General features: G+C 44.6%; 2 protein-coding genes and 1 non-coding gene across 7 annotated transcripts in view; 2 read left to right on the top strand and 1 right to left on the bottom strand.

Annotated features, from left to right (window-relative positions):
* Positions 1–19856, top strand: part of LOC109736242 (probable E3 ubiquitin ligase SUD1) — a 28839-nt gene extending 8983 nt beyond the window's left edge. The window contains exons 2-10 of one of the 3 annotated variants that reach the window (XM_073505478.1): positions 13669–14022; positions 14734–15414; positions 15913–16680; positions 16786–16997; positions 17099–17473; positions 18166–18323; positions 18439–18602; positions 18723–18869; positions 19036–19856. In XM_073505478.1, the coding sequence (XP_073361579.1) occupies positions 13756–14022; positions 14734–15414; positions 15913–16680; positions 16786–16997; positions 17099–17473; positions 18166–18323; positions 18439–18602; positions 18723–18869; positions 19036–19554 (3291 nt within the window). In that variant the 5' untranslated portion in view covers positions 13669–13755 and the 3' untranslated portion in view covers positions 19555–19856. Of the gene's footprint in view, positions 1–13649; positions 14023–14733; positions 15415–15912; positions 16681–16785; positions 16998–17098; positions 17474–18165; positions 18324–18438; positions 18603–18722; positions 18870–19035 lie in introns of those variants that run through there. The other 2 variants (XM_020295452.4, XM_020295453.4) reach the window with 2 other exon arrangements.
* LOC109736243 (germin-like protein 5-1) lies at positions 19595–23841 on the bottom strand. Of its 3 annotated transcripts, none has more exons than XM_020295455.4 (3): positions 23613–23841; positions 23389–23516; positions 19595–23055 (listed from the first exon to the last, which is right to left on the bottom strand). In XM_020295455.4, the coding sequence occupies exons 2-3, from the start codon at positions 23507–23509 to the stop codon at positions 22526–22528; spliced, it is 651 nt and encodes a 216-aa protein (XP_020151044.1). In that variant the 5' UTR covers positions 23510–23516; positions 23613–23841; the 3' UTR covers positions 19595–22525. The 3 variants fall into 3 exon arrangements, with proteins under 3 accessions (XP_020151044.1, XP_020151043.1, XP_045087049.1); XM_020295454.3 differs by having other exon boundaries at positions 23389–23549; positions 23715–23838; XM_045231114.2 differs by having other exon boundaries at positions 23715–23838.
* TRNAL-AAG (transfer RNA leucine (anticodon AAG)) lies at positions 20634–20714 on the top strand. The gene has a single exon. It is a non-coding gene; the product is annotated as a tRNA-Leu (tRNA).
* Positions 23842–24951: the final 1110 nt, after the last annotated feature.

Here is a 24951-nt window from a genome sequence, read left to right as displayed (position 1 = left end):
AAAAAATACGTACTCATTTATTTTTGGTAACGTACCACAAAATTCAGAGAGCAATAAAGCTTCAAAGTGACAGAGTACACATTAATTACATGTTTTTTTTTAAACTTTAGAATACATTTTTTAAACCAAGCTCAAAGTCGACATTTGGGGTTTCCATACAATATTATGAGACTGAATTTGGTAGCACACGAAAATTTAAATCACTGTTTTTATGAAAGAAAATTATAGTACATTTTCATGATGTAACATATTTAATCTTTTTAAAGTAAGATGTGTTGCCTATCATAAAGAATTAGTTTGTGCTCTAGGAGAATCGGTTTGTAAATGTATATAGGAAGAGGAATATTGACATGTTCCTTTTTTGTGAAGTTAATATTGACATGTTTTCGTGTATACTATGTTACCTTCCATTAAGAATGTTAATGTTAGTACATGTCAACCAACCAGTCCCAAGGAATGTAGAAACAAAAACCTTTTTTTTTAGGAACACAATTTAATATTAGTGTAACATACTAATAGATAAATCATACATACGTCTAAATTATCGAAAAACATAATCACATTTTGCTACTGGCGGCGGCGATCAACGATTGTAGGCATGATCAACATTTTTTTGGCATATTACTTCACTCGCTTTCTCTTACTGTACTCTACAGTTGTGTATGCCTTCTGTATATTCATAGAAATATCCAATAAATATGTCACCTGGAATTTATCTTGGCTTGACATGGTACATAAAAAATATTTTAGTCTTGCTCAAGATTTTGTTGTTGGCTGTGGATTATTCGTCATGACTCCATTGTACAACTTGATATTTGCAACTAAAAATACACTTCTAATTTCTATGTATGGTGTAATCTATAACATACTTTAGGAGTACTTTTTTTTAAATCTCCTTTATTCCCAATTAATTAGTAAAAAAGTAGTTAATCTCTAACAAATATTGCATGCAACCAAATATTAATAGAAGTTCAACTTATAACCATTTACCCAAAATAGTCTAGCCCGTGCGGATGCACGGGTTGACGACTAGTATCACTTAATTATTTGTTTGGTTCATTTAGCTGCATTGTCGTGTGCCACCTGGTTTATCACAACTGCTCTTTACTCCATAGTGAAGCACGGGGTAAGGGCTTGTGATTTTTTTTCTCCCGTTGCAATGCACGGGCATTTTTGCTAGTCATGACAATTGTCTGATTCCCGGTTGACGTTCTCAACATGTCCTAGCTAAATGGTGGCTACTTCAGTGATTCGTAGAAATGGCGTGTGTGAATAGAAATTTGGAATGCTGTGAGGGATGCAGCACGTTCGATCTTGCACTGCCTGGTACAGTATTGGCGACGGCATTGCCGCGAAACCAGACCTTGGTCCCTGCTGTCTATTGTATTAGTACTTTGCAGAAAGGTTAAACTATGATATGGTTACACTAGTACTGGGCACGGCTTTAACTGTAGAAAGTTACAACGCTGCGACCGATGCAGCATGCTCTAACTTGTACTACGTGCTTTCCACCGGAGACGGCGTTGCCGCGAAACGAGACTCTGGTCCTGCTGTCTTCTCCCCGCGTCTATTGTATTGATGCTTTGCAGATTGGTGTAACAATATAACGGTATTATATGGTTACATGGTACTGCTCACAACTTTTGGAGGAGAGAGACAGTAGTAGGTACGTACTTCCTTATATACAAATTAAAGGCACATGTGTCCGAGAAACACGAGCGTGGTCAGTCACCGGCCGCCGGGAACGATTTTCGCACAAGTTCACACCTTCGTGGGAAACGCAGGAGCGAGAGGGTGCTGCTGCGAAAGAAGGCCTTGGTCCTACCGTATATTCTCCCGCATACAGGGGCAGATCTAAGGGCATTTATAGAGCTTGATAAGACTGGCTTATCTTAATCCCGCCACGTAATCTAGAGATGGCAAGAAAAGACGGTGTAGAAAATATTTCAACGATCCAGAGGTAACTGAAATCATGGCCTGCCGACAGTGAATTCAACTTGCAAAGGAGTTTGGGGTCCATAAGGTGATGGAATTTAACGCCCAGAGCGTACGCCACCAGATCAACGGCGAGACAAAGGATCTATCAACACATGGTCCACTTGTAGAGGAGGTGAAGGGGCTCATGAGGAAACAAATAGCGCGCTATACAAAATAACGCCGTCCCTTAAATTATGCTATAAACATGCTATTAGCGGGATATTATAAACAGATTTATTTAGTGAGACAATTCTCTATATGCTATAGTGACGCTATAGCACACTGGTTTTTCTGTGTGGTGTGGGTGGGTTGATTGGCGAATAAAATTGCTCCTGAGTTAGATAGGGTAGGTTGCAGAAATAAGCTACGCAAAACTTGGTTTCAGGTTCCACCGGACTTTGTGGCGAGGTGGTGATCGTGGATTGCATTCTGACAATTTAATTAAGCTGCAACAATTTTCAACTAAAAAAGGAATTGGTTCTTTTTTAATCTTATTTCTAAACTACGGTGAGGCATTTGTCGCTAAGAGATCGTCCCTTAATTAAGAGAAGGCAAAGCATTTTTTTTCTGGTTTCTCTTTTCTCTGCCTCAACATTTATCCTAACCGTTGTATATGCTTTAAGTAGCCTGCTCTCCAACTCCAAACTTGAGGTTTTCTATATTACTAACATCAGCAGCTCCCGTTCACTTACCAGCCATCAGCAGAGCCCGGCCTAACCCCCGTTCACATCCATCAGACATCAGTAGTCGCCGGAAAGAGGAGGCCACGCTCGCGCTAGCAAGCAGGCGGGACCGCGGGAGATCCAGCCGTGCAGTCAAGGCGGGAAGCCGGGCAAGACGGGAAGCCAGGCCGCCGGCTGCTGGTCGTCGGAGCCTGGAGGAGGAAGCCACTGGCCGCACCAGCACGCCACGGGACAAAGGTTTATTTTCTGTGACCTTGTCCTGACTGAGTTTAGTGTTTCACCTGTTTAACGATTGCAACAAGTGCTCCTGGACCCATTGGTCTAGTTTGTAGATTTTCTTCGGCTAGTAGCTAGTCCTTTTCGAAGAAAAAAGGCTAGTTCCAGTGCCTAGTTCTAGTCAGCAGGTTGTGGTCGTCAGGATTTGGACGGCTATAGTTCCTTCCTCCTTGTTCTAGATGCAATACATAAAGTAATTTCTGATCCACTCCGCTAGTAGCTAGTTCTAGTCTTCTAGTTGTAATAAAGGAAGTAATTTCTGTTTGTTTCTATATTTAATATAAAGATAAAGATATTTAGAAGAAGCTCTAAATTAGCAAGGTATCCTATTGACTCTTCCATGCCCTTTTTCATGTTGCATTTATCTTGTTCATGCACTGTTATATGAATGTAGTGGGCATGAGTCCACATTTCTGTCTTCATGCCAATCTAAGTTCGTGCCCAATATCTTGAGTCTACCTTACCTTCCCGTGGTACATTCGCCACTGCCCGTGTATATGCTACTCCCTCCGTTTGGAATTACTTGTCTCGAAAATGGATGTATCTAGAATTAAAATACGTATAGATATATCCATTTCTGCGACAAGTAATTCCAAACGGAGGGAGTGCTAGCTAAGACCAAACCAGATCTGACCAAGACCTGCGTTGAAACTTGAAACCAGCAGAGGCTTTGCCTCGGAGACCAGAGCTCGGGGCAGCTAATGAACAACGAGCTGCAAGGATGGAGCATCAAACATTGCTGAACGCCTTCGTCCGGTTCATTGCCTTGCTAGAGAGGGTGGGTAACGCCCTTGGCACCTTGGCATTCATCTGGGGGACGGTGGTTGTGCTCGGTGGCTTTGCCACGTTCCTGGGCCAAGATTTCTGGGTCGCCACTGTGATAGTCTTCCTCGAGGGTTTCAGGTAGGCGCCCTTTTCCTTGTAATTTCTAATTCCTAATAAATGGAGCTTTTAGTTTTGTTCAAGTTTTATAAAAGTTAATTTTTGACTTATTCTGTTGAAAAACAACCCATGAATATCCAAAACATCACATTTGTTCTACTAGATTATCCATAAAATATATATGTTTTTGATATATTTCGTCGCCAATATGATTTTTTTCATGGAATTGGTTAGTTAGGAGATGTTTGGCTTTGAGAAACACAATAATATTCTTTAGGAAAACGTTTTCCTATGACCGACCAGCCGAAGGTCGCGTCGCTCGCTCCCACACGACACGCACACCCACCAACGTCAGGGCGCCATGCGTCCTTGCGGGCCCATGCATATCCTTTCCCCGCTTCTTATCTTCTTCTTCCTCTCGTGACTCTTTTCTCCCTGATGCGCTCCGCCATAGCCGCACTTTGCCTCTTCTCTCCCCGATGTTCGTCACCATGGCTGTGCACGATCCTCCACTTTCCTGATGCTCGCCGCCATGGCCGCGCTCTCCTCCTCTCGATGCCCGTCGCCTTGGTTGTGCACTCTCCTCCACTTCCTCGATGCTCGCTGCCACCATGGATGCGCCTCCCCACACCTTCACTCATGGGTGCAACCCCTGGGAGCGAGATGCTACAACCGGTCGCTAGAGATGCTACATCCGGTGGCGAGGCATGCTACAACCAACAAATTGTTTGCTGGAACCAACTACTAGAGTTCATTGTTGAATTTTGTTTGCTGGAACCGGCGTTTGGTTTTGCTACTACCGGTGACTTCATTTGCTACTACTTGCGATGGCATTTTTTCACTATATCATTCATGAAGATGATGCAACTCTGACGGTGGGAGATAACATTTTTTTGCTGCAAATGTCGCAGCTTTTTGCTACCATCGGTGACGGTTTTTGTTACCACCATATATGCTGATGTGATCGGCACCGAATTTTATTTTATTTGCTACCACTGCGTTGTCGTTTTGTTCTGCTCAACAGGCAACCACAAAAGCTACAACCGATGAGCGTTTTGCTACTATGGCGACGGAGTGGCGGAACCGGCGAATTTTTTTGCTGGAACTGGCATGCTTTTTTGCTACGATCGGCTGATTTTTTTTTTTGCTGCAATTGTCAACCCAAGAGTGAGTACAGTGTCGTGATCATCGACTATGGCCGCCAGAGCCGCTACCGCCACCACCGGAGCCGCAACCACGGGGACACGCTGCTGCATGCGCGGAGCCGGTGGGAAATATAGGAGACGAGGGCGGCGACAGACAAGACGCGCAGGACGGTGCTTCGTGGCCGAGCGCGTGCTCGTCCATGGAGGCGCGATGGGGGCTGTTTTCTTAGAGAAGAAGGCGCCGGGAGGGAGGAGGAAGGAGATCATGCGGCTGTAAATCGCTCCATACGTGCGTATCACTGCCCTATTTTTTATAGGGTTTGTAGAATCCTCTACTATACAACACGGCTGATGGCACCATCCTTTCTTTGACATTATGCCTTTACATGCTTTTCCTGACGATGCTTAATTTATTCCCTTGGATGGCACGCCGACGCGGCGCCATGAATGCGTCCACACCGAGAACCAGAGGAGGCGCCCGTCAGACCGATGGTTTCTCCATGTGACTGCATGGGCCCTTGCGGTCAGTCCTACGTGGCGGGCACATTCGGCACCCTATACCCTTCCCAGATATGAGCCGGATATGGAGAGCACCGGTCAGTTTGGGCGTGATTTGTCAGATCCGGTTGGGTGACAATTTTGCGTCAGGATAGTGACTGGACAGCCTACCCCGACATTTGGGACGGATATGCGGGGCCGGTTGTAGATGCTCTTAGCCTGGAAGTGACGGGTCTAATGGCATCTCGAGTCTCATGTGGACAGTCAAAGCGGTCAACAGTAGGCTGCATTCGGTAGAATACTTAAGCTACGTGCCTCTCTCGTGGTAGGTGTAACACTTACCGTATTCAGTGACCGTTAACTGAGGCATCTAAAGTATAGTGACCAACGTGGATACATTGTCCAAGTAAAATTACCGTAGATTTACTTTAATCAGTGATATATTACTGCTCTGCTACACCTCCCGTCCCAAAATGTGGTTAATTTTACACTCATCTTTGACATGTTAAATGGGTATATGCAGGACGTTTAGCAGGCAAAGCAGTTCAGATGACCGATTGTTATTCAAGACTACAGGAGGCATCAAGCTCAAAAGGATGGAGCTGGGAACTAATAGCGGATCTCTGTATTATGTCAATGCAGTAATAATGACGGTATGCATGTGGATGTTGCCAGCTCTTTATGTCATCTATTATGAACCCGTGCCAATACCATGGTTCTCTGGTTATGATGGCTTTGTTTTACTGGTGATAGTGCACAAGATGGGGTTTTACAGATTTATTGGATACATGAGCAGGAAGGAAAGCCACATAGTGTTGCAACTTTGTCCCCTAGTTGTTCTCCTGATGACTGGGTTTGCAATCCACTACTCCTATTTAATAGAGCGTTACAGCGCTGGCTCGCTTGATTATGCACTTATTCCACAATGGTGCGTCATCTACATTTTAGCACGTTTTGGATCGCCAGGAGATGGTTGTCCGTTTCACAAAGGGGTTAAAGTAGCAGCAAGAATATCTCGTGCCATATTGCTTGTTGCAGTAATTTGGGTAATTGCACGACGGTTTCGGCCTATGGGCTTTCTGGGGCTGTTAGGTCCATTGGTACTAGGCAACCTACAAACTCCACTCGCCCTGGCGGCTGGCGCGAATCATGATCTCGTCGGTGTGGCTTTTCTGGAATGAGATTGAAATTTACGACACCGAAAATGAAAATGTCAAGCTAGCAGTGAAGATCTTGTACATAATGGTGATGTGCCAAGGGATACTATATATCTTAGCATGCATACTGGAGTCACTCTCCTTCTTGCTTCGGAGATCACTCGCCCTTGAGTGTGGACTTGTAGACAAGTCAGGGATGAGATCCATCGATCTATACTATGAACAAGCCTATGACACCTTCTTGCAAGAAAGTGTGTTTGACACTACAAATAAGATGAGCCTAGTCACCTTTGCTGTGGACTTCCTCAACCCCAAAAGCTCACGGGACAATAAGAGCGCTGCCGTCCGAATCTTGGACTCCTTTATGCAGCGGTGGAACAAGACATACGACATCTGTAACACCAAGCTTATCTCGCTAATCACCACCTCCCCCAAGGCAGTGACCACCTTGATCAATATGTTGGGCTGGACAGTCACAGAAGATGCAGATATCAGGCTATTTGCAGCAAAGGTCACCGCTCACCTTGCTCCGCATGTACAGATCATCAGGATTCCTGGAACAATGCAGATGGTGTCTTCACTTCTTGATGCCCAAGATGGAATTTTAGTCCAGATTGTTGATGGCAATGGAGGTAATGCAGATGATGATCAGCAAGTAAGCAATGGTGCAAGTTCTCGAACAGTGAATGGTAACGCAAGTGACATTGAAGATAGACAACAAATGGGACATGGTTCAAGCAATTCACCGTTAGACATTGAGGGAGGGAACATGCCAGCAGTGCAAGCCTCCTCAACTCCGGCAACACAGAATAATAGTGAAGGGTGCTCTGTAATGGAGAGGATATGCAGATTTTTGGGTTATGTCCAGAAACTATGGTCAATTCCACAAGAGGACACGAAGGATGAGGACTCGCTCCCTGCACTGGGCATGAACATCCTTGAAGGGCTTGCTCATGATCTCCACAACTGTGAAGAAATCAGCAGAACAACCGAGCTCCTCCCAAAGATCATAGGGTTCATAAGCTACATTCCTGGCCCAACAACATCGCATCAGGAAGAGATCGCCACTTCATCATTGAAATTGGTTGGAAAGCTTGCAAGTGTCAAGGGAGAAATTGGCATAAAACTGCGGCGACAACTTTCAGACAATCCCTTCCTAATTGGCAACCTCGCTGAGATTTTGGAGGATGAGGGAAACTCTAGCTACCTAGAACAATCGAAGCTTGCGATGTATATCATCACCAACATTGCCATGGATAAGAAAACAAGGCAGGAGATTGGGATGGTCCAAGTTATCATTGACAGGCTTGTGCAAAAATTTATTGGGGAAGAAGAATTGTCAAATCCACTGCGAGCAGAGGCAGGGCAAGCACTTGCCATGTTGGCAATTGAGAGCCCCAACAACTGCTCTGCTATGCTGTACAAGACGAGCGAGCTTATTGGAGATCTTGCCAACAAGCTTCAGCGTGGTGTGCACGTATACCAGGCTGCGAGTCTACTCCAGAGTCTGTGCAAAAACTCCAGGCAATTAGTGCTGAGCCATCAATGCTCAGACGATCGCCTATTGTCCACCATGACAGTGGTAAGTCCACTGAATTTGTAGTACTTTTGGGAATTACTGTACAGAACACTATAATTGGAATTGGGAACCTACACACATGCATGCTGTTTTACCGTAATTATGTGCTTCATTGTCTTGGAATTAATAACTAACCTTTTTGCCAGGAATTAACAAACTAGCCTTGATGTAAATCCTACGTGACCTAACAGTTTCAGTGCACCCGTATATGCAGGTCTTGGGAAGAATAAAGGATGCAGAGGGAAAGCAGATGGAGGCCCTAATCGGCCTAGCTTCACAAATCTGCAGTGTCATGTCAGAACGCATTGCTCCTGTCTTGGACTCGTTTTCAGATGACGAGGCATTTGTTGACAAACTTGTAGGTGAACTCAACGCCCGCAAGAAACCAAGTCCTCATGAATTTCCTGAAACGAGAAGCCTGCTGGTTGAGCTCACAGTATCCATTGTGGAATTCTGCCCTCACTACGCACCCATCTTCAAGGAGCACAGGATGGTGGAAGCGCTGTCCAAGGTGGAACGTTACACGGGGGAGGTTTCAGGGGAGGCCAGAGCTCTGCGCGCCATGGTCGCCACAGCAAAGAGGCTGATCGGCGTCGATACGCCGTGAGTTCAACATGGCCGCCGTGAATTATTACCGTCTTGTTGGCGGCTGGTCTGTAACCGTCCACTGATGCATGCAGGCTAGGCTAACAAGGCACAGACTAGCTATTTTTCTTATGATCAGTAAAATGTACTTGGTTCCCCTGTCTAGCACTTAACAACTTTCTATGATAAGTCTCTAGTATTTACTTGTTCGTGCTAAGATTGTGTACTTTCTTGCTTTATCACTGCCGAAGTGCCAAGTTCTTTGCATCTGCTTACCAGCCTCGCCCTTGTTTTCTATTACTCGCATTCATCCTTGCAGTTATTTTGCCCGGCTATATACCATTCACTGGAAAAAGTCAGCTCGTGTACTGAAGGAGAGTGATGCATATCAGTTAAATAGCATTTTGAGGTCCATACATCACAGTCAATAGTTTGTTGCATCGCAGAAGTCTCCGGTTTATTGACATCACTTTTCAGTAACAGAGTCAGTTTCCAGATGTCCTCCTCTAGAAACACATTTCAGTTTGCTAAACGACGATCGATGTTCTCTTCTACTGGCCTTGACTATCAACAAACAGTGGAAGCTGCCGGCGTAACCGGCTGCTCCTTTCGGATGTCAATGGGAATACAAATGGTGTGAATACAAGTTAATTTACACCTTGCGCTTGGCATTGGCGACAGAGCATCATTCTTCAGTAGGGCTCAGAGTAAGATCCTGAAATTTCTCACTTCATCTGTGTGTCGGCTGTGAAGCTAGCACTTGGTTTGATCTCTCCTATAATGAATGCAGGGGGGCAAGCAATGCAATGGCTCCAACCTGAAACTGGATTACTCTGCTCTGCCTGTAAGCCATGGTGGTTCTTTGCTCAACTCATACACCTGCAAGCCCTGGCTGTAACTGAATTAGAGCACATGAGTTTTCAGTAACAGAGTAGGTTTCTAGATGCTCTCTTGTCTAGAGGAGCATTTCGGTATCCTAAACTGCGCCGATCCAACAAGTTAAATCAACTAGTAGTATCATTCAGGTTTCAGTTTAGATATATGAAGAGAGGTAGGCTGAATCAGAATTCAGAAGTACTCGGATTGCATTTCACCTGGTTATCTATGAATTCTGGCCCCTAGCGCAAACCAAGGTCATCCCATGATGATTTCCAACAAAAAAAAACAATGATCGACGGAGAGCGCGTGGTCTGACTTGGACAAGACGAAGGTCCATGTCCATGCCACGACCAGAGAAGCATACTCCAGCCCCGGAGACGCCTACCGCCGGTGAATCTAAGGACGGCCACGGCGACGTGCTGAACAGCCAGATCTGGACGAAAGGATCTTTCCAGCTCCTCTGTCCCGACGGATCTGCACCATGCTGCCATTGCAGTTCGGGCAGTGGCGCCAGAACGCGAGCTCGTCGCCGTCGGAGTGCGCGGCGAGGACAGCAACACCGGTGGCCTGTCAGAGAGAGAGGGGGGGTCGAACTGACGGCAAAGAAATAAAAATAGGAGCCACTGGGGATGCGTTAGTTTTTTTTTTCATTTTGTGAGAGAGAATGGCCTCTGCATCAATCGATACGTGCAGCCATTTTTATTAATTGCTCCACAAAGGTCTGACAAGAACATCCATCAATCCACCCAAAGCCATCATTCACACCTACAAACTCGATAATGTGAAGTGCTCTCACTTCCCATATCTAAAATCGGTGTCGTCGCCGATTCATTCACCGAACGTATCGGGACCAACAGCCGGTGCAGCTTATCTAAAGCGCACATCACATGCATACGTTCTACAAGCGCCATCGTCAACGGACCACTGACCCATCTTGAGAAGAGAGATCCGCATCATTCTTGCCATTCCGGACATCCGTCGACGCCACCACGACGCCCAACGGCGCCACCGCCCTGTGCTCGTCCGTCCAGACGCGAAGACTCTGGAAGATCCATCGTGCATAGCACCTGCCAACCAGGAATGACTCAACGTAGCACCTGTCAGGCAGGCACGACTTGACAGGGACGCGTTAAGTTAATTGCGTCGATTTCCTCATTTGCATTTGTGGCTTATATGGGCCTGGCTGGGCTAATGCAGGCAGAAAACCAAATTTTGCACATTCTTTGGTTGCTTAAATATTGCCTCCTCTGCAGGCAACAAATGCACTGTGTTTGGTTGCATGTGTATCAGTATTTCGATGCAAAGCACGCTGTTTGGTTGCACACATAGACTGGTTCTAGTAACCTTGTACCCTACATGGTGAGTTTACCATCTACCACCCTAGCAAGTTCACACTCCCTTACAATACACATGAGTAAAACAACATTAGAATCACAACAAACTAGACGATGATGAAGTTCTCACTCGCTGCGGATAGCTTTAATGCGCCGATGAAGCGTTTGACCTGAGACGAGTGTCGGGAGAGGCTGAGCACGATTGCAATGAGGGCAAGACGTTGACGCTGTCACTGGCGACCGTTACCGCGACCACAACCGTGGGAGCGAGGCGCCGGCAACCATAGCATCGCCCGCGTTGGCCCATGGTGTTTCAGGTAGCTGCCATTCTGATTGATCCCCTCCAGGAGAGTGAGCATCTTATGCTCCACCGATGCAGGCATCCAGAGGTTCGACTAGGTGGCTAGGAGATCATTTGGGTTCACTTGAATCTGCATTCTTTTCTGCAACATCAGATACTCCGGGAAGTTCATGCATGCTCGTTTTCTGATATGGTTTTTCTCATAATGCATGGCACAAAGATAGATCTCCTCTTAGTTACCATAGATTTTATTTTATTTTGCTTACTATCATCTCCACTTTTCTTGTCAGATTAAGCGACTAAAAATTAATCTGTGCACAGTTCTACCATTTTTGCAGTCATTTATGGGGCCATCTATGTTGAGTATGTGTGTTATGCTATTCAGTACCTTAAATCAATAGGTAGTCAGAAGATGCAATAATTACCCACAAGTGATTTATAGGCGAGTATAGTTTACTAAAGTGGGATGCGTGACTCACTCTACTAAAAAGCATGATGCCACTCACTCCGAGTAAAAACAGTCACATCCTCGAAGCAAGCAGCTAACCAATGAATATATATTGTATATGGGCTTATCTTATTTTTATTTTATCTTAATATGTGTTTATATATTCACTTTTGAAGAATAGAGATAACAACCGATGGTTTCAGATGATGCTTTCAAAATGTCTATTGAGAAAGTTTTATGATGGACAGATTGAAAACTCATTGAGGGTTAAAGAATTGCAAGAGATGCATACAAATAATTGTTCTTCTTTATATTGTTATACATGATAATACAAAAAGGTCTCTCCCTCTTATTTTTATGTATGTTTGGAGAGATGTAGATGTATTATGCTGATGTTCAAAAAGAATCCAACGACAAGATGTTGACGCGATGTTGTTGGAAGGGCCAAAAATTCATCAAGTTACATATAACAACTAGACAATGCCCCGCGTGTTGCCGCGGGAAGCATGGTAACAGATGCATAATAGGTGCTAAAAACTAAAAATATAACAGACAAAAATTTAGGATTACTCTTGGTTTATATTTGAAATCAATAATAAATCATATGAAGCAAGAAGCATTTGACAAAATGACGTATAAAAATATAAACAATTGAATTGAAGTAAATGGGGTGCCATTTAAACAAAAATGTGTAACACGATCTATATATATTTGTTCTATGCGTCCAATGTATATACCATTTATGCCCACACAAATTAGAAGGGTTGGGCGCGCTTTGCTGTGTCTGGTGTTGTTGGGGTTTTCTTAGTGTAAGGTACATAACTTTTTTGAAAAGTCAAACTATTTAAGTTTGATTAAATTTGTAGAGAAATATATCAAAGCCATAATACCAAATGTGTATGATATTTTCATCTCGAAATGAATTTTCATACTTTTTTGTTTCATATTGTGGATGCCTATATTTTTTGCTCTAAACTTGCTCAAAGTTAAAGAAATTTGATTTCCAAAAAGCTAATACCCTTTATATTTTGGAACTTAGGGAATATTTAGTTTGGCGGGTGACCGAGATGATGGAGTGTATTTATTTTTATTTATAATGCGGTGATTTGATGGGACATTCTTAGTGTGGTATGTGTTATCCGCTAACCAACGTATATTTATATGAAGAAATTTCTGCGTCGTTGGCTACATGTACTATATTGGTGCTAAAATATCACATGGTTACTTTTTTATTTTCTAGGTGGTGGCAGGGTGCACGGGATTAATATGTTTTTGCAGGACTGATTGCTGATGGTTGATTTGAAAAATCATTGGCCCGGTCAAAATTGTAAACCAAGTCCAAAATCGAATAACTCAATTGAATGAAAGAGATTCAAAATTAAAGAACATACATAATTGAAAGAATTGAGTGGGAAAGCTTCTTAAGAAATTATTGACCCTCAGGTGGCTCAATCCTAGCTTTAAGGCCCAATTAATTACGAGGCCTTAAAAATTAGGAAGCATAGTGTATAGTACAAACAAATTGAATGAGAGAGGTTTAAGAAATTGTTGACCCGGTGACCCAATTTCAATTGGATACCTCAATTAAATGTGGGCTATGTGAAACTAGGTAGTCTAGTGTAGGATGGATACATTAGTGCACAGAATTAACTTATGACCACATTCATGACTTGATAATGTGGCATGGTAACATGAAGAGAAAAAAATAAGTACTTATGACCACATGCATGATTCGATGATGTGTCATGGTTGCCGGAGGAGGAAAAATAGACAGTGGACTGCAACTACTTATTTAAGAATAGAAGATACATGTATATATATCCTCAAGACCCAGCCCTCTCCCGACCCGGCCCGGCCCAAGCCCAAGCTCAAGCCCGGACCCGTTCGAGGAGGACCGCCTCGTCACCGACCGACGCGTTATTAGCGAGGAGGCGAGCGGAAAATCCTCGCCTCTTTCTTTCCCCTCCCCTCCCCTCCCTCCCAATCCGCCTCGATCGCCCACGCAGCAGCCATGGCGGAGATCGTCGACCCGGCCGCCGCAGCCGCCGCGGGCGAGCCGGAGGAGCAGGAGGAGGCGCGGCCGCTCTCCGCCGCGGCGGCGGCCGCGGACGACGACGAGGACGAGGAGGAGGAGGGGGACGTGTGCCGGATCTGCCGCAACCGCGGCGACGACGAGCACCCGCTGCGCTACCCCTGCGCCTGCAGCGGCAGCATCAAGTTCGTGCACCAGGACTGCCTCCTCCAGTGGCTCGACCACAGCAACTCCCGCCAGTGCGAGGTATGCTTGGCCTCCCCTCCCCCGACCTCCCCCTCATCCCATCCGTAGGTAGCTAGCTGGCCCCCTTCCCCAGGGATTCGATTGGGCGGTGGCGGAATCGATCCATGGGGCGCCGGGCCGGTGCGCGCGGTGCCGATTCATTCGGGAAATCTGCTCCTAGCCATAGGGTTGGGGACGGGGAGATAAAATTGGTCAATAGGCGCCATACCTGGATAGGGCAAGTGATGCAGCAGCGATTTCGTGCGTCGTAGGAATGATTTTGGTGCTCTCCGTGAAGCTACGGTTTCAGAGCCATGTCCATGGAATGTTTTTTGTGAATTCTCCTTCAAGCAATTGGATCTCATTTCGTCGGCTAATTTGGCCTTTTTTGAGAACCATGTCCATGGAATGTTTTTTGGCAAGTGTCCCTCAGGTAGTAGGATCTCGTTTAGTGGCAGAGCTACTTTGGTTCTGTACCTGGTGTCAAGAGATTGGTAATTTATATGGCCATGCTATTCTGCTGACATGGTGATGATATCCCTTTAGTTACTGCTTGCGTCATAATCCTGCGGGGCAAGTTAGTTTTAGCGCGAATATGCTGCGGTACTTTAAGGCATGCATGATAATGGCTTTCAACTTCAACTTGGACGAAAAGGCTGAATAGCATTATACCACCATCCTGTTTGTTTTGCCCAACTCCAGTTTTAACAAACTGCGCTTCTGTGATTTCAGGTCTGTAAGCACGCGTTCTCTTTCTCGCCTGTCTATGCTCAGAATGCTCCAACCAGACTTCCTTTCCAAGAGCTTGTGTTTGGCGTTGGGATGAAAGCATGCCACGTGTTTCAGTTTGTCCTCCGGCTTGCCTTTGTTCTTTCAGTCTGGCTCATGATTATCCCCTTCATTACCTACTGGATATGGCGGTTAACATTTGTGAGAAGTCTTGGTGAAGCACAAAGGCTGTTCTTGAGTCACATCAGTGCTCAGTTGATCCTTAGTGATTGCCTACATGGATTTCTTCTCTCAGCTATCATTGTCCTTATATTTCTTGGAGCTACCTCTTTAAGGGACTATATAAGGCACTTGCGGGAACTTGGAGGACATGAAGCTGACAGGGACGATGCAGGCCGTGAAAGGCATGGTGCCCGAGCTGTCAGAAGGCTAGCTGGTCCTAATAACAGGGTTCCAGGTGCAGATGGAAATATCGATGACCTGGCTGAAGCCCAAGGACTTGGTGCTGGGGAACTTCTGAGGAGAAATGCAGAAAATGTTGCTGCTCGATTGGAAAGACTAGAGGCCCAAGTTGAGCAGATGTTAGATGGTCTGGATGATGCGGATGGTGCGGAGGATGTTCCTTTTGATGAACTTGTTGGTATGCAAGGGCCAGTATTTCACTTGGTTGAGAATGCAATTACGGTAAGGATCTTTTCTTGTTATTCTTCGTTTAGTTAGACAAAATGGGTTTCCTTGTATGTTTACATGTATCTGAACCAATATTCCAACTAATATTTTCATCCTATGCAAAGTATTAGGCTGTGTTTTCTCAACAATCTTTGGTTGGACAGTTAGCCAGTTAGATGCCTTATCTTGGTGTCCTCATTAACATGATGCTCAGCACTGTTATCTGTGACATCTATCTTGCATTTTTCCAGACTGTTAGATGCTTTAAAAGCACTATTCAATCTTGGTGTCCTCATTGGCGTCTCATCGCACTCCCAGAAATGCCATATTAATACCTGGCATGAAAGAAATATGTTTATTCTAAAATTCAGAAGCATTTAGGATCCTTAAAAGTGTAATTGTGATTTTCCGGTCATGTATCACCTGGTGCATTGTTAGCTTTATTGCTGTCATGCTGCCAGTGTCTGTTTCTCCCTTATTTTCTAATTTTTATATGCATATATTTCTCTTCAGGTTTTGGCCAGCAATGCTATATTCCTCATTGTTGTGATCTTCGTACCATTCTCATTGGGAAGGATTGTCCTGTATTATCTATCATGGTTTTTCTCTTCAGCCTCCAGTCCTATGCTGGCTAGGGTGATGCCATTTACGGAATCTGCTATTTCTTTGGCTAATGAAACATTGAATAGTGCTTTTAATGCCATGAAGAATTTCTCTTCCGACAGTCACAATGAAGGTGTTATTGGGCATGTGATTGAGGTGGTTACTCAGTCCTTGAAGATAAATGCCACTGGTCTTGCTGTAATGCAGGGCACTGGGAAGAGCAGTCTGGTGAAAGGAACAGCTATTGGCTCATCTTATCTTTCAGATCTGACAACTCTTGCTGTTGGATACATGTTTATCTTTTGCCTTGTGTTTTTGTACATTGGATCACTGGCTTTACTTCGATACGCCCGTGGAGAACGTTTTACTATTGGAAGACTCTATGGCATCGCTGCAATACTAGAGGCCATTCCATCTCTATGCAGGCAGTTCTTTTCTGGAATGAAGCATCTCATGACCATGGTCAAAGTTGCTTTCCTTTTGGTGATAGAACTCGGAGTATTTCCCCTTATGTGTGGTTGGTGGCTTGATGTCTGCACTCTTAAGATGTTGGGTACCACAATTGCTCAAAGAGTTGAATTCTTTACGATGTCACCCTTGGCGAGCTCCTCAATCCATTGGCTTGTTGGGATTGTATATATGCTCCAAATAAGCATATTCGTCAGCCTTCTTCGAGGGGTATTGCTCAACTTGCCAATCCTTGTGATATTTCTGCTAGTTCATGAACTGCATACAAGGGCTTGTATATCTTGTTTCTCATGTTTGTTTTGCCTTCGTGTGTAGGTACTGCGGAATGGAGTTCTTTACTTCTTACGGGACCCTGCTGATCCAAATTACAATCCTTTTAGGGACCTGATCGATGATCCTGTGCATAAACATGCTCGACGAGTCCTTTTATCTGTCGCTGTGTATGGAAGCTTGATTGTGATGCTGGTCTTCTTACCTGTCAAACTGGCCATGCGAGTAGCTCCTAAAACTTTTCCTCTTGACATTACGTGAGTCCGATCATCCTGATATCGTTTTCATTGAGCCTTTATCTTTTCTGTCTCATTTGGTTATCTTACACTTACATCTGTTCATTGACGTGTTATTGCAGCATTTTTGACCCTTTTACCGAGATTCCAGTTGATGTGCTTCTGTTCCAAATATGCATCCCATTTGCGATTGAGCATTTCAAGCCCCGGGCAACTATTAAAGCTCTGTTGCATCATTGGTTCGCTGTGATTGGCTGGGCACTAGGCTTAACAGATTTCTTACTACCAAAACCTGAAGAAAATGCTGCTGGGCAAGAGAACTGGAATGGCAGGGCAGAAAGAAGAGATAGAATACACGGTGGGATGGAAATGGTAGCCCCACAGCTTGAGCAGCGTATGATTCAGCATGCTGCCATAGATAATGATGGTAGGGGTAATGCAAATGAAGCCAATGACGTTGCTGAAGAATCTGATGTGGATGATCAAGGAGATTCAGAGTGAGTATAATATCTAGATAGCTGTAAAAGGATATCTACTTATTTTCTGCACACCATTTTTGAACTTGCACGAAAGAAGATTATACTTTCTATATATATAAAGAAAAGCAGTTTGGAGTATGGTAAAAGAAGATTATACTTGCCTTTCTTACATCATTTTTAACCTGAACAAAAGAAGATTATGTCTTATATCAAAAGTAAAACAGTTTGGAGTGTGATTGAATTATTTTTCTTCTAACAAATTCTTAAGACTATAAACTCTGCCTTTAAATTTTACAAGTGTTTTCTTGAAGTCCCCTCCCTCCTCCTTTAGAGAAATCTAGCATATATGTTAAGTAATCAGTATAAGCACAGAAATTGCTTTGGATCCTGGGGCTCCATGGAGCCCGACAGATTTTGAAGTTTAATGTACATAGAGATGCGTACCACGTTCCTGTAAATTTTCATGATGAAATATGTTTTGGTGTGAGCTACACAGAAAAAAACCTGTATTTCTAGCACATATATTATTTCCTATGAAAGCCCATGTTTTTTTTCAGGATTGTTTGAAACTTAAAAATCTCACTTTTTTTTAAATTGGGCTCCATGGTGCTCTGGGAGCAAGAAATTCTCTCTTGTATTAGTATATATTATGCTATCACTAAATTTTATCACTGGTTAAGTCCACTTAATAATTCTTTTACCTTTTGAAGGTACAGTTTTGCACTCCGCATCATACTCTTGCTTATACTGGCATGGATGACGCTACTCATATTCAATGCTGGAATGATTGTTATTCCTATCTCACTTGGCCGTCTAGTTTTTGAGGCTGTTCCCCGCCTGCCAATCACACATGGCATCAAGTGCAATGGTAATTTGCTTTTGAGTACTGCTTACCTTCCCTCGTCTGCTATATAAGTTTCATATTTACGAGGTTAATATAGTGATGCTTCACTAAACTTGTGGTTTTCTTGTCTCTTGATCAGATCTGTTCTCTTTTAGCATCGGTTGCTATATTATCTGGAGTGCAGCAGCTGGAACCAGATATGCAGTTGACTACATTAGATCACGACGTCTGGGCTTCCTGGTACAACAGATCTGCAAGTGGTGCTCTATTGTCCTGAAGAGTTCCGCTCTCCTGTCAATATGGGTAATTCATCTGGACTGAGCTTGTTCCAAGTATCTCATTTTGCATTTGTAAGCGTAAGCGTGGTCTATGATTGACAAGGCCTGTACACTAGTGTCTAACCATGAATAATGTTCTTTCCAGATCTTCGTTATCCCCGTGCTGATTGGACTCCTTTTTGAGCTGCTGGTGATTGTACCCATGAGGGTTCCTATTGACGAGAGCCCAGTTTTTCTGCTGTATCAGGATTGGGCACTTGGATTAATATTCTTGAAAATTTGGACCAGGCTGGTAAGATTGCAAATCTCTGATCCTTTCTGCTCTACTTAAGCCCTCAATGACTTTGCAGTTACTTTTAAACCATTTAACCGGATAAACTTATTTATAACCATGGGTAGGCGCCTACATGAACGTTCGTATTGTTTTGTTGATTGTTTTTCTTGGGTACTCTTTGCAGGTGATGCTGGATCAAATGGCACCTTTGGTTGATGAAAGCTGGAGGATGAAGTTTGAGAGAGTAAGAGAGGATGGCTTCTCACGCTTGAAAGGTCTATGGGTCCTGCACGAAATCATAACCCCCATCATCACGAAGCTCCTTACTGCTCTCTGTGTCCCATACGTCCTCGCAAGGGGTGTGTTCCCGGTGCTGGGCTACCCACTGATTGTGAACTCAGCAGTCTACCGTTTTGCCTGGCTCGGGTGCCTGATATTCAGCACGCTCTTCTTCTGCGGCAAGAGGTTCCACGTTTGGTTCACCAACCTCCACAACTCCATCAGGGATGACCGCTATCTCATTGGCCGGAGGCTGCACAACTTTGGCGAGGACTCCCGCCGGTCGAACGAGCCCGATGAGACTCCAGGTTCATTAGAAGACGACCTTGAGCTGATCCCTCTAGATCATCAGGACAACGACGACGTCGGGCTGAGGTTCAGGGGCAACAACCGTCATGAAGACGCGGGGGTGGTTGTCGGTTAAGCAGGAGCGTGTGACCGGCTTTGTAGAGTGAATGAGTTGCCCTGTAGTAGTGTTAGGGTAGTAGGCAAGCAAAGCATTGTTGTACAACACACATAGTAGCGAGGGGAATAAGCTAGATAGAAGGATTTCGCGCCGAAAGCTGATGGTCAACTGCCTTTTTTTGGTTCCTGTGGTAGTCGTTGCTGAATGTATATATTGGTGGAACACCTAAGAAGACATAACCTGATGTTGTTCTGATGTAATGTGTAAGGATAAATCTGATTCGACACTGGTGTAATGGCTGATGTTTCACGTTGGACCTACTACTCGTTCTGGTTTTCATCTCATGGAATGACCAGCTTGCGAAAGTAGCACCGAGGTGTGTGCACTTGCTAGCTGTTTGCCTGCTCAGTTCTTAGGGCCGAGGTGTTATCTTCATAGCCATCAACCACAGTTTCATAGCATGGTGTATTATTATCAGTTCAGTGACAATGAAAGAATTAGAGAAACTATGCATGTATATTTTTCTATGTGCAACTTAATGACTTGTCTAGGTGTTTATGGAAGGCTAAGAATGACAGGCCCTTTGAAATAAATCAGGGAAGCTCGTGGTTTTGGTTCAAACTAAAACAACTTATTATGCATTGGAGGGAGTACTATATTTTGCGGCGCATCCACTTGTACAAGGACCAAATGCATCTGCCAACACTTTGACAAGCGCTCCTTCCTGGGAGCACCATCAGAACTGATCTACAACCAACAGGTTTATACATCTGCAAATGAGAAAGAATATCACAGAACAAATGTTAATTATGATCACTGCATGCCGTTGATTCTCATCTTGACGCGGAAGCCAGAGCTCCGCTTTTAGCTCTCAAGCTTGCTTCTGCTGCTCAGCTCAACCAGGCACCACACTCCTATTGACAAGCAGATACGTACTCTATCCAGGCCGTTGGGAAGTTAGATCTGATTTTGCAAATACCTCCGGTCTGTGCCAAGCTCACGATCTGAGTATCCAAGAGATGCTTGAATGGTTTGGGCGGTTTGGCAGTTGGCACACAATCTCACTAAGGGGCCGCTCGAGAAAAGAACACAACAGAGATCAGATGGCCGAGTTGGTCTAAGGCGCCAGATTAAGGCTCTGGTCCGAAAGGGCGTGGGTTCAAATCCCACTCTGGTCAATTTCTTTTTTTTTTCCCTTTTATGATTTCAGATGTAGTCTGGTCAATATCCTTTTTTTCCCCTTTTATGATTTCAGATGTAGTTGGGGGCCTCTATAATGCAGTTGATGTGGATTCAGATGTTCAGGGTCCTTCCCTTTTTCTTTTTTCACTGCTGATTTAGGAATTCAACAAAATAAAGTGATGTCATGCTCTCTCTTTATTGTTGTATGGAATCGATGAGAAGCTGGGTTTCCTCCATGGATCGGTCGGTTCATTGGGCGATGAGAACCAATCCAGTTTCTATCAGTTTTAGTTACATACAGCCCCGTGGAAACCAGAGATGGGTCAAAACCTTGCTGGGAAGTTCAGGAATATGGACACTTCTCGTTTTTATTTCATCATCTATATACAGTCCTAGTCCTGGTGGGGGAGGAGTTGATCCGGGGGTATCAAGAATTGGACTAGAAGAATGGAAGGAACAGGCCGACCCTATTGCTCCTGCTAAATAAGGGCAACGCGGATCACCAAATGTCTGCGGGCATGTCCGTGGAAAGCGGGCGAGGCGTCAACCATCCAACCAAATGTCCGGCTCATTTCAAACGACCGCTCAGAAGCACGGATGAAATTGAAGCGAAACAGACATAATTCAAACAAAGTATCATGTATTTACAACCAAAGGATGAAATTAAACAAGTTGAACATAAATAGTATGTATAAACTAATCCTAACTAAAAACTAGGCGAGGTACCAGACGGTGACCTCGTAGTGGCATCGCATCACGGTCGCCATCGTCGTCGTCCAATCAGCAACATGTGGGCGCTGATATGAGCTGGGTCAGCGAGGTCTCTCTTCCGTCTCATACAGGATCGGCACATGCCAGATATCCCACACAATGGAGTGTGTTTTGGGATTCCAATCTGGGTACTCATCGAGGGGAAGGATCCTCGTGCGCCGCTGGCGACGCATAGGGGTTCTTTGGTTGCTGCCCACGTTCGCCCCGTCAAATCATGGGCCGACCAAAAAGTTGGTGACCAAATTGCCTGCCTTGGTTTCACCAACAATTTGGCGTTGAATCATATGGAGGGAGTGCGGGCATGGCAAGCTGGGCGTGCCAAAAAAAATATCAAGAGTGACCAAACAGACGCCCACGTCCCAGTCAACGCCACTATTTTGGCTTGACGGTTGAGGGCAGTGATCGAAACGTCTCCATAATAACGGGGATCCTCCTCCTCGGCGATCAGGGAAGCCTCCTCCTTCGCTTGCTCCTCCTCAAAAGCCCACACTTGTACACCGCTTGGGAGGTATTGCTTCATTTAGAGTCTAAACAAATGTTAAGATTAGTTTTATCCACCCGAAAAAAATAGTTTTATCCAAATATGGGTGTGCAAATCTTATGGCCTTAGGCCACTCACAATGCATAGTACCATGTGCTAGAACTTACTACATTCACATTGCATAATATCATGCACTACTATCATATTTCACATTTTTTTTCGTGAATGACATGTCATTTAATTTATAATTGTAAAATTCAATACAAAGTTGTGGATATAATCTTCTTGTTTACTTCTCTCATTTCCAGGTATGATATCAGAATATTCTCTCAATCCTCAATTCCAGTGCCACATCATCTTTTTTTCTTTCTTAAGTTTTACTTCATGATACTATATATTATGATACTTGCACCGGAAAAGGTCGTATGCGTGATGGAATATTACTCACAGTATTTTTATTTTAAATTCCGTTGCAAATGTTTATCACAAATAAACACATCGAGACTACTATGCCTGAGAAAATGCGATAAATTACTAGGAGATTGGAACAAGCATTCAAGACGGCCGAAAGTTTGCCCGGATGTTGTCCACGGTGTGCTTATCCGTGAGGAGCGTCTTGGCTAGGAGATCGTCCGGGAGTGCCCCGGCGAAGAGCGCGTCAGCTAGGAGCACCAGCCCGGGGTTCTGGCTGCTGAGGCTGGCGTAGAGCGTGGCGGGGGCGGTGCCATTGTTGTAGAGGAAGTGCATGAGACCCTGCGGCACGGCGAACACGTCGCCCTTGTGGAGCACCTTGGAGAAGAGCTTGTTGTCCGGGTAGGAGGAGACAAACCCAAAGTAGACGGAGCCTTCCAGCACCAGGGCCGTCTCGGCCGCCCTGGGGTGGTAGTGCGGCGGGAAGATGGCCCCCGGTGCAAGGTCGACGCGGGCGTAACGCTGGCCCTGCGTGTTAAGGCCCGGGATCTGCACGGTCAGCGCTGAGAACCCGTAGCGCTCGCTCACCTCGTCGCGCAGCTTGTCTGCGCCGGCGAAGAAGTCGTCGGACACCACGGCGGCCGGGTCCTTGCACGATAACCCATTCACGCGCACTGCATAGTACATACATATTTTGTGTGATAGATGTTGGTGTATTTTTCTATAAACTTTGTCAAACTCCAAGAAGTTAAACTTAGGACAAAACTAATAATTCAATTAATTTCAAACAGAGGGAGTAAGCAGTGCAGCATAAAAACTATTCCATTGTTTTCTCGAAAAAGAAAAACACAATTGGAACTTTTGATGTAATTTCTCTTCGCAAGAAATAACTTGAGCCTTATTAGTCAAATTATCAGTCAAAGTTGAATATCGAAAAGCGTTGCACCGTGTAAATTAGAACGGAGGGAGCAGAAACCAGAAGGATAAGCACGGCCAGTGTTTCTTACCTTTGGACGTGGCGTCGGCGACGCAGAAGTCCTGGAGAGGGTTGGGGTCGAAGGCCTCGCCGCCATGGCCGGAGCCAAGGGCGACGAGCGCGGCCACGAGGAGCAACGCCGCAGCAGCCATGGCAGATCTTCTCGATCAGCACATGTGCAACGAGAAACGACTGCAAGTTAGATATATAGCACTAGTGAACTTCCATGAATGAGGAGCCGTGGTGTGAACGTACAACGTGGAATAATTCCGGTGAAAACGAACGCAAGAAGGCTCCTGTAGTCCTGTTTAGAAGCTTCGAAATTGCTTTGTCTAATCATGCAGGGAGAAAACTAACCAGCTTTCACGGACGGGGTAGGCCTCGTGTGGGTACTCCGTCTGGAAATTAACGAAAGTTTTCAAAGACTATTCGTTATATTTCGGAAGAGTGTGCGAGCGGCGAGCGCGTCATTATCTATCGTATCATTGCGGATTTTTGGCGTGCCTACCTTGAATTTATAGGAGGGGGTTCATACAGGAGCGTGGAAAAGGATTGAATTGAAGCCATTGGTTAGCTTCCACGGTTGCAAGCCGGGTTTAATCTAAGTTGGCAGCCACGCTTTGCTCAGCGGAGGCTAAGACGACGTCTCACCAGCTTTGATGGGCCTCAGCATGGTTGAAATGTGTGCATTGTGAGCGTCAAGGTTTGAATTAACATATTAAGCTAATGCAGTAGGTGATTTTTTTCTTCTTCTTTTTGCGGGTGAATGTAGTAGTAGGTGAATTTGGGGGTTAGTGGAAGCAAAACCACGCAACAGAAGACTTGGGGGCTGGTGCAAAATCATAATTTAGGCCTCGTGTATACAACTGTTAACCCCAAGATGGTGTGGAAGTTTCTGACCATGATGGGAAAGCAACGCTCTTGCATGAAGCTTTTAAGGAAAGGCTTGGCCAATCTGAAAACTTTGACATACCTGCTCACCTACTTGACCTACTTCCCACTCATCAGGATCCCTCCTTTCTTGAGGTTCCATTTACCAAAGAAGAAATTGATCGATGCTGTGATCAAGGATCTACCAACAAACAAGGCACCTGGACCTAATGGGTTTAATACCATTTTATCAGAAAATGTTGGCATATTATACAACAGGACTTCTATGACCTATGTCAGCAATTTTAAAAAGGACACCTTTGTTTGCATAGTATCAACAACTCCTTCATCACTCTTATCCCTAAAAAGGAAGGGGCAAACACTGTCAATGATTACATGCCTATTTCCCTTTTAAGCTGCACGATCAAGCTTATTACCAAGCTCCTTGTTAACAGACTTCAATCAGTTATATTGGAACTAGTTCATGTCAATCAGTATGGGTTTTTAAAAACCAGAACCATACAAGACTACATAGGATGGGCTTATGAGTACATGTTCCAATGTCACAAAAGTACACAACCAACTGTGGTTCTTAAACTAGACTTTGAAAAGGCTTTTGATAAGATAGAACATGGCATGATCTTAGCAATCCTTAAGCAAAAGGGCTTTGGAATGAAATGGTGATCTTGGATTAAGCAGATTCTGGAGACAACCACCTCATCTG

The sequence above is a fragment of the Aegilops tauschii genome, chromosome 7 (assembly GCF_002575655.3).
Source record: "Aegilops tauschii subsp. strangulata cultivar AL8/78 chromosome 7, Aet v6.0, whole genome shotgun sequence".
NCBI classification, from domain to species: domain Eukaryota; kingdom Viridiplantae; phylum Streptophyta; class Magnoliopsida; order Poales; family Poaceae; genus Aegilops; species Aegilops tauschii.
The sequence above is the reverse complement of the archived record's forward strand: the minus strand, read 5'-3'. Positions and strand labels throughout refer to the sequence as shown.

What these genes read in the sequence shown, in the direction of transcription:
- LOC109736243 (XM_020295455.4), bottom strand. Translation starts at nt 23,509, where the DNA reads ATGGCTGCTGCGGCGTTGCTCCTCGTGGCCGCGCTCGTCGCCCTTGGC. An exon ending in CGCCGACGCCACGTCCAAAG is followed by an intron (nt 23,056 to 23,388) that starts GTAAGAAACACT and finishes TGTACTATGCAG; the next exon opens with TGCGCGTGAATGGGTTATCG.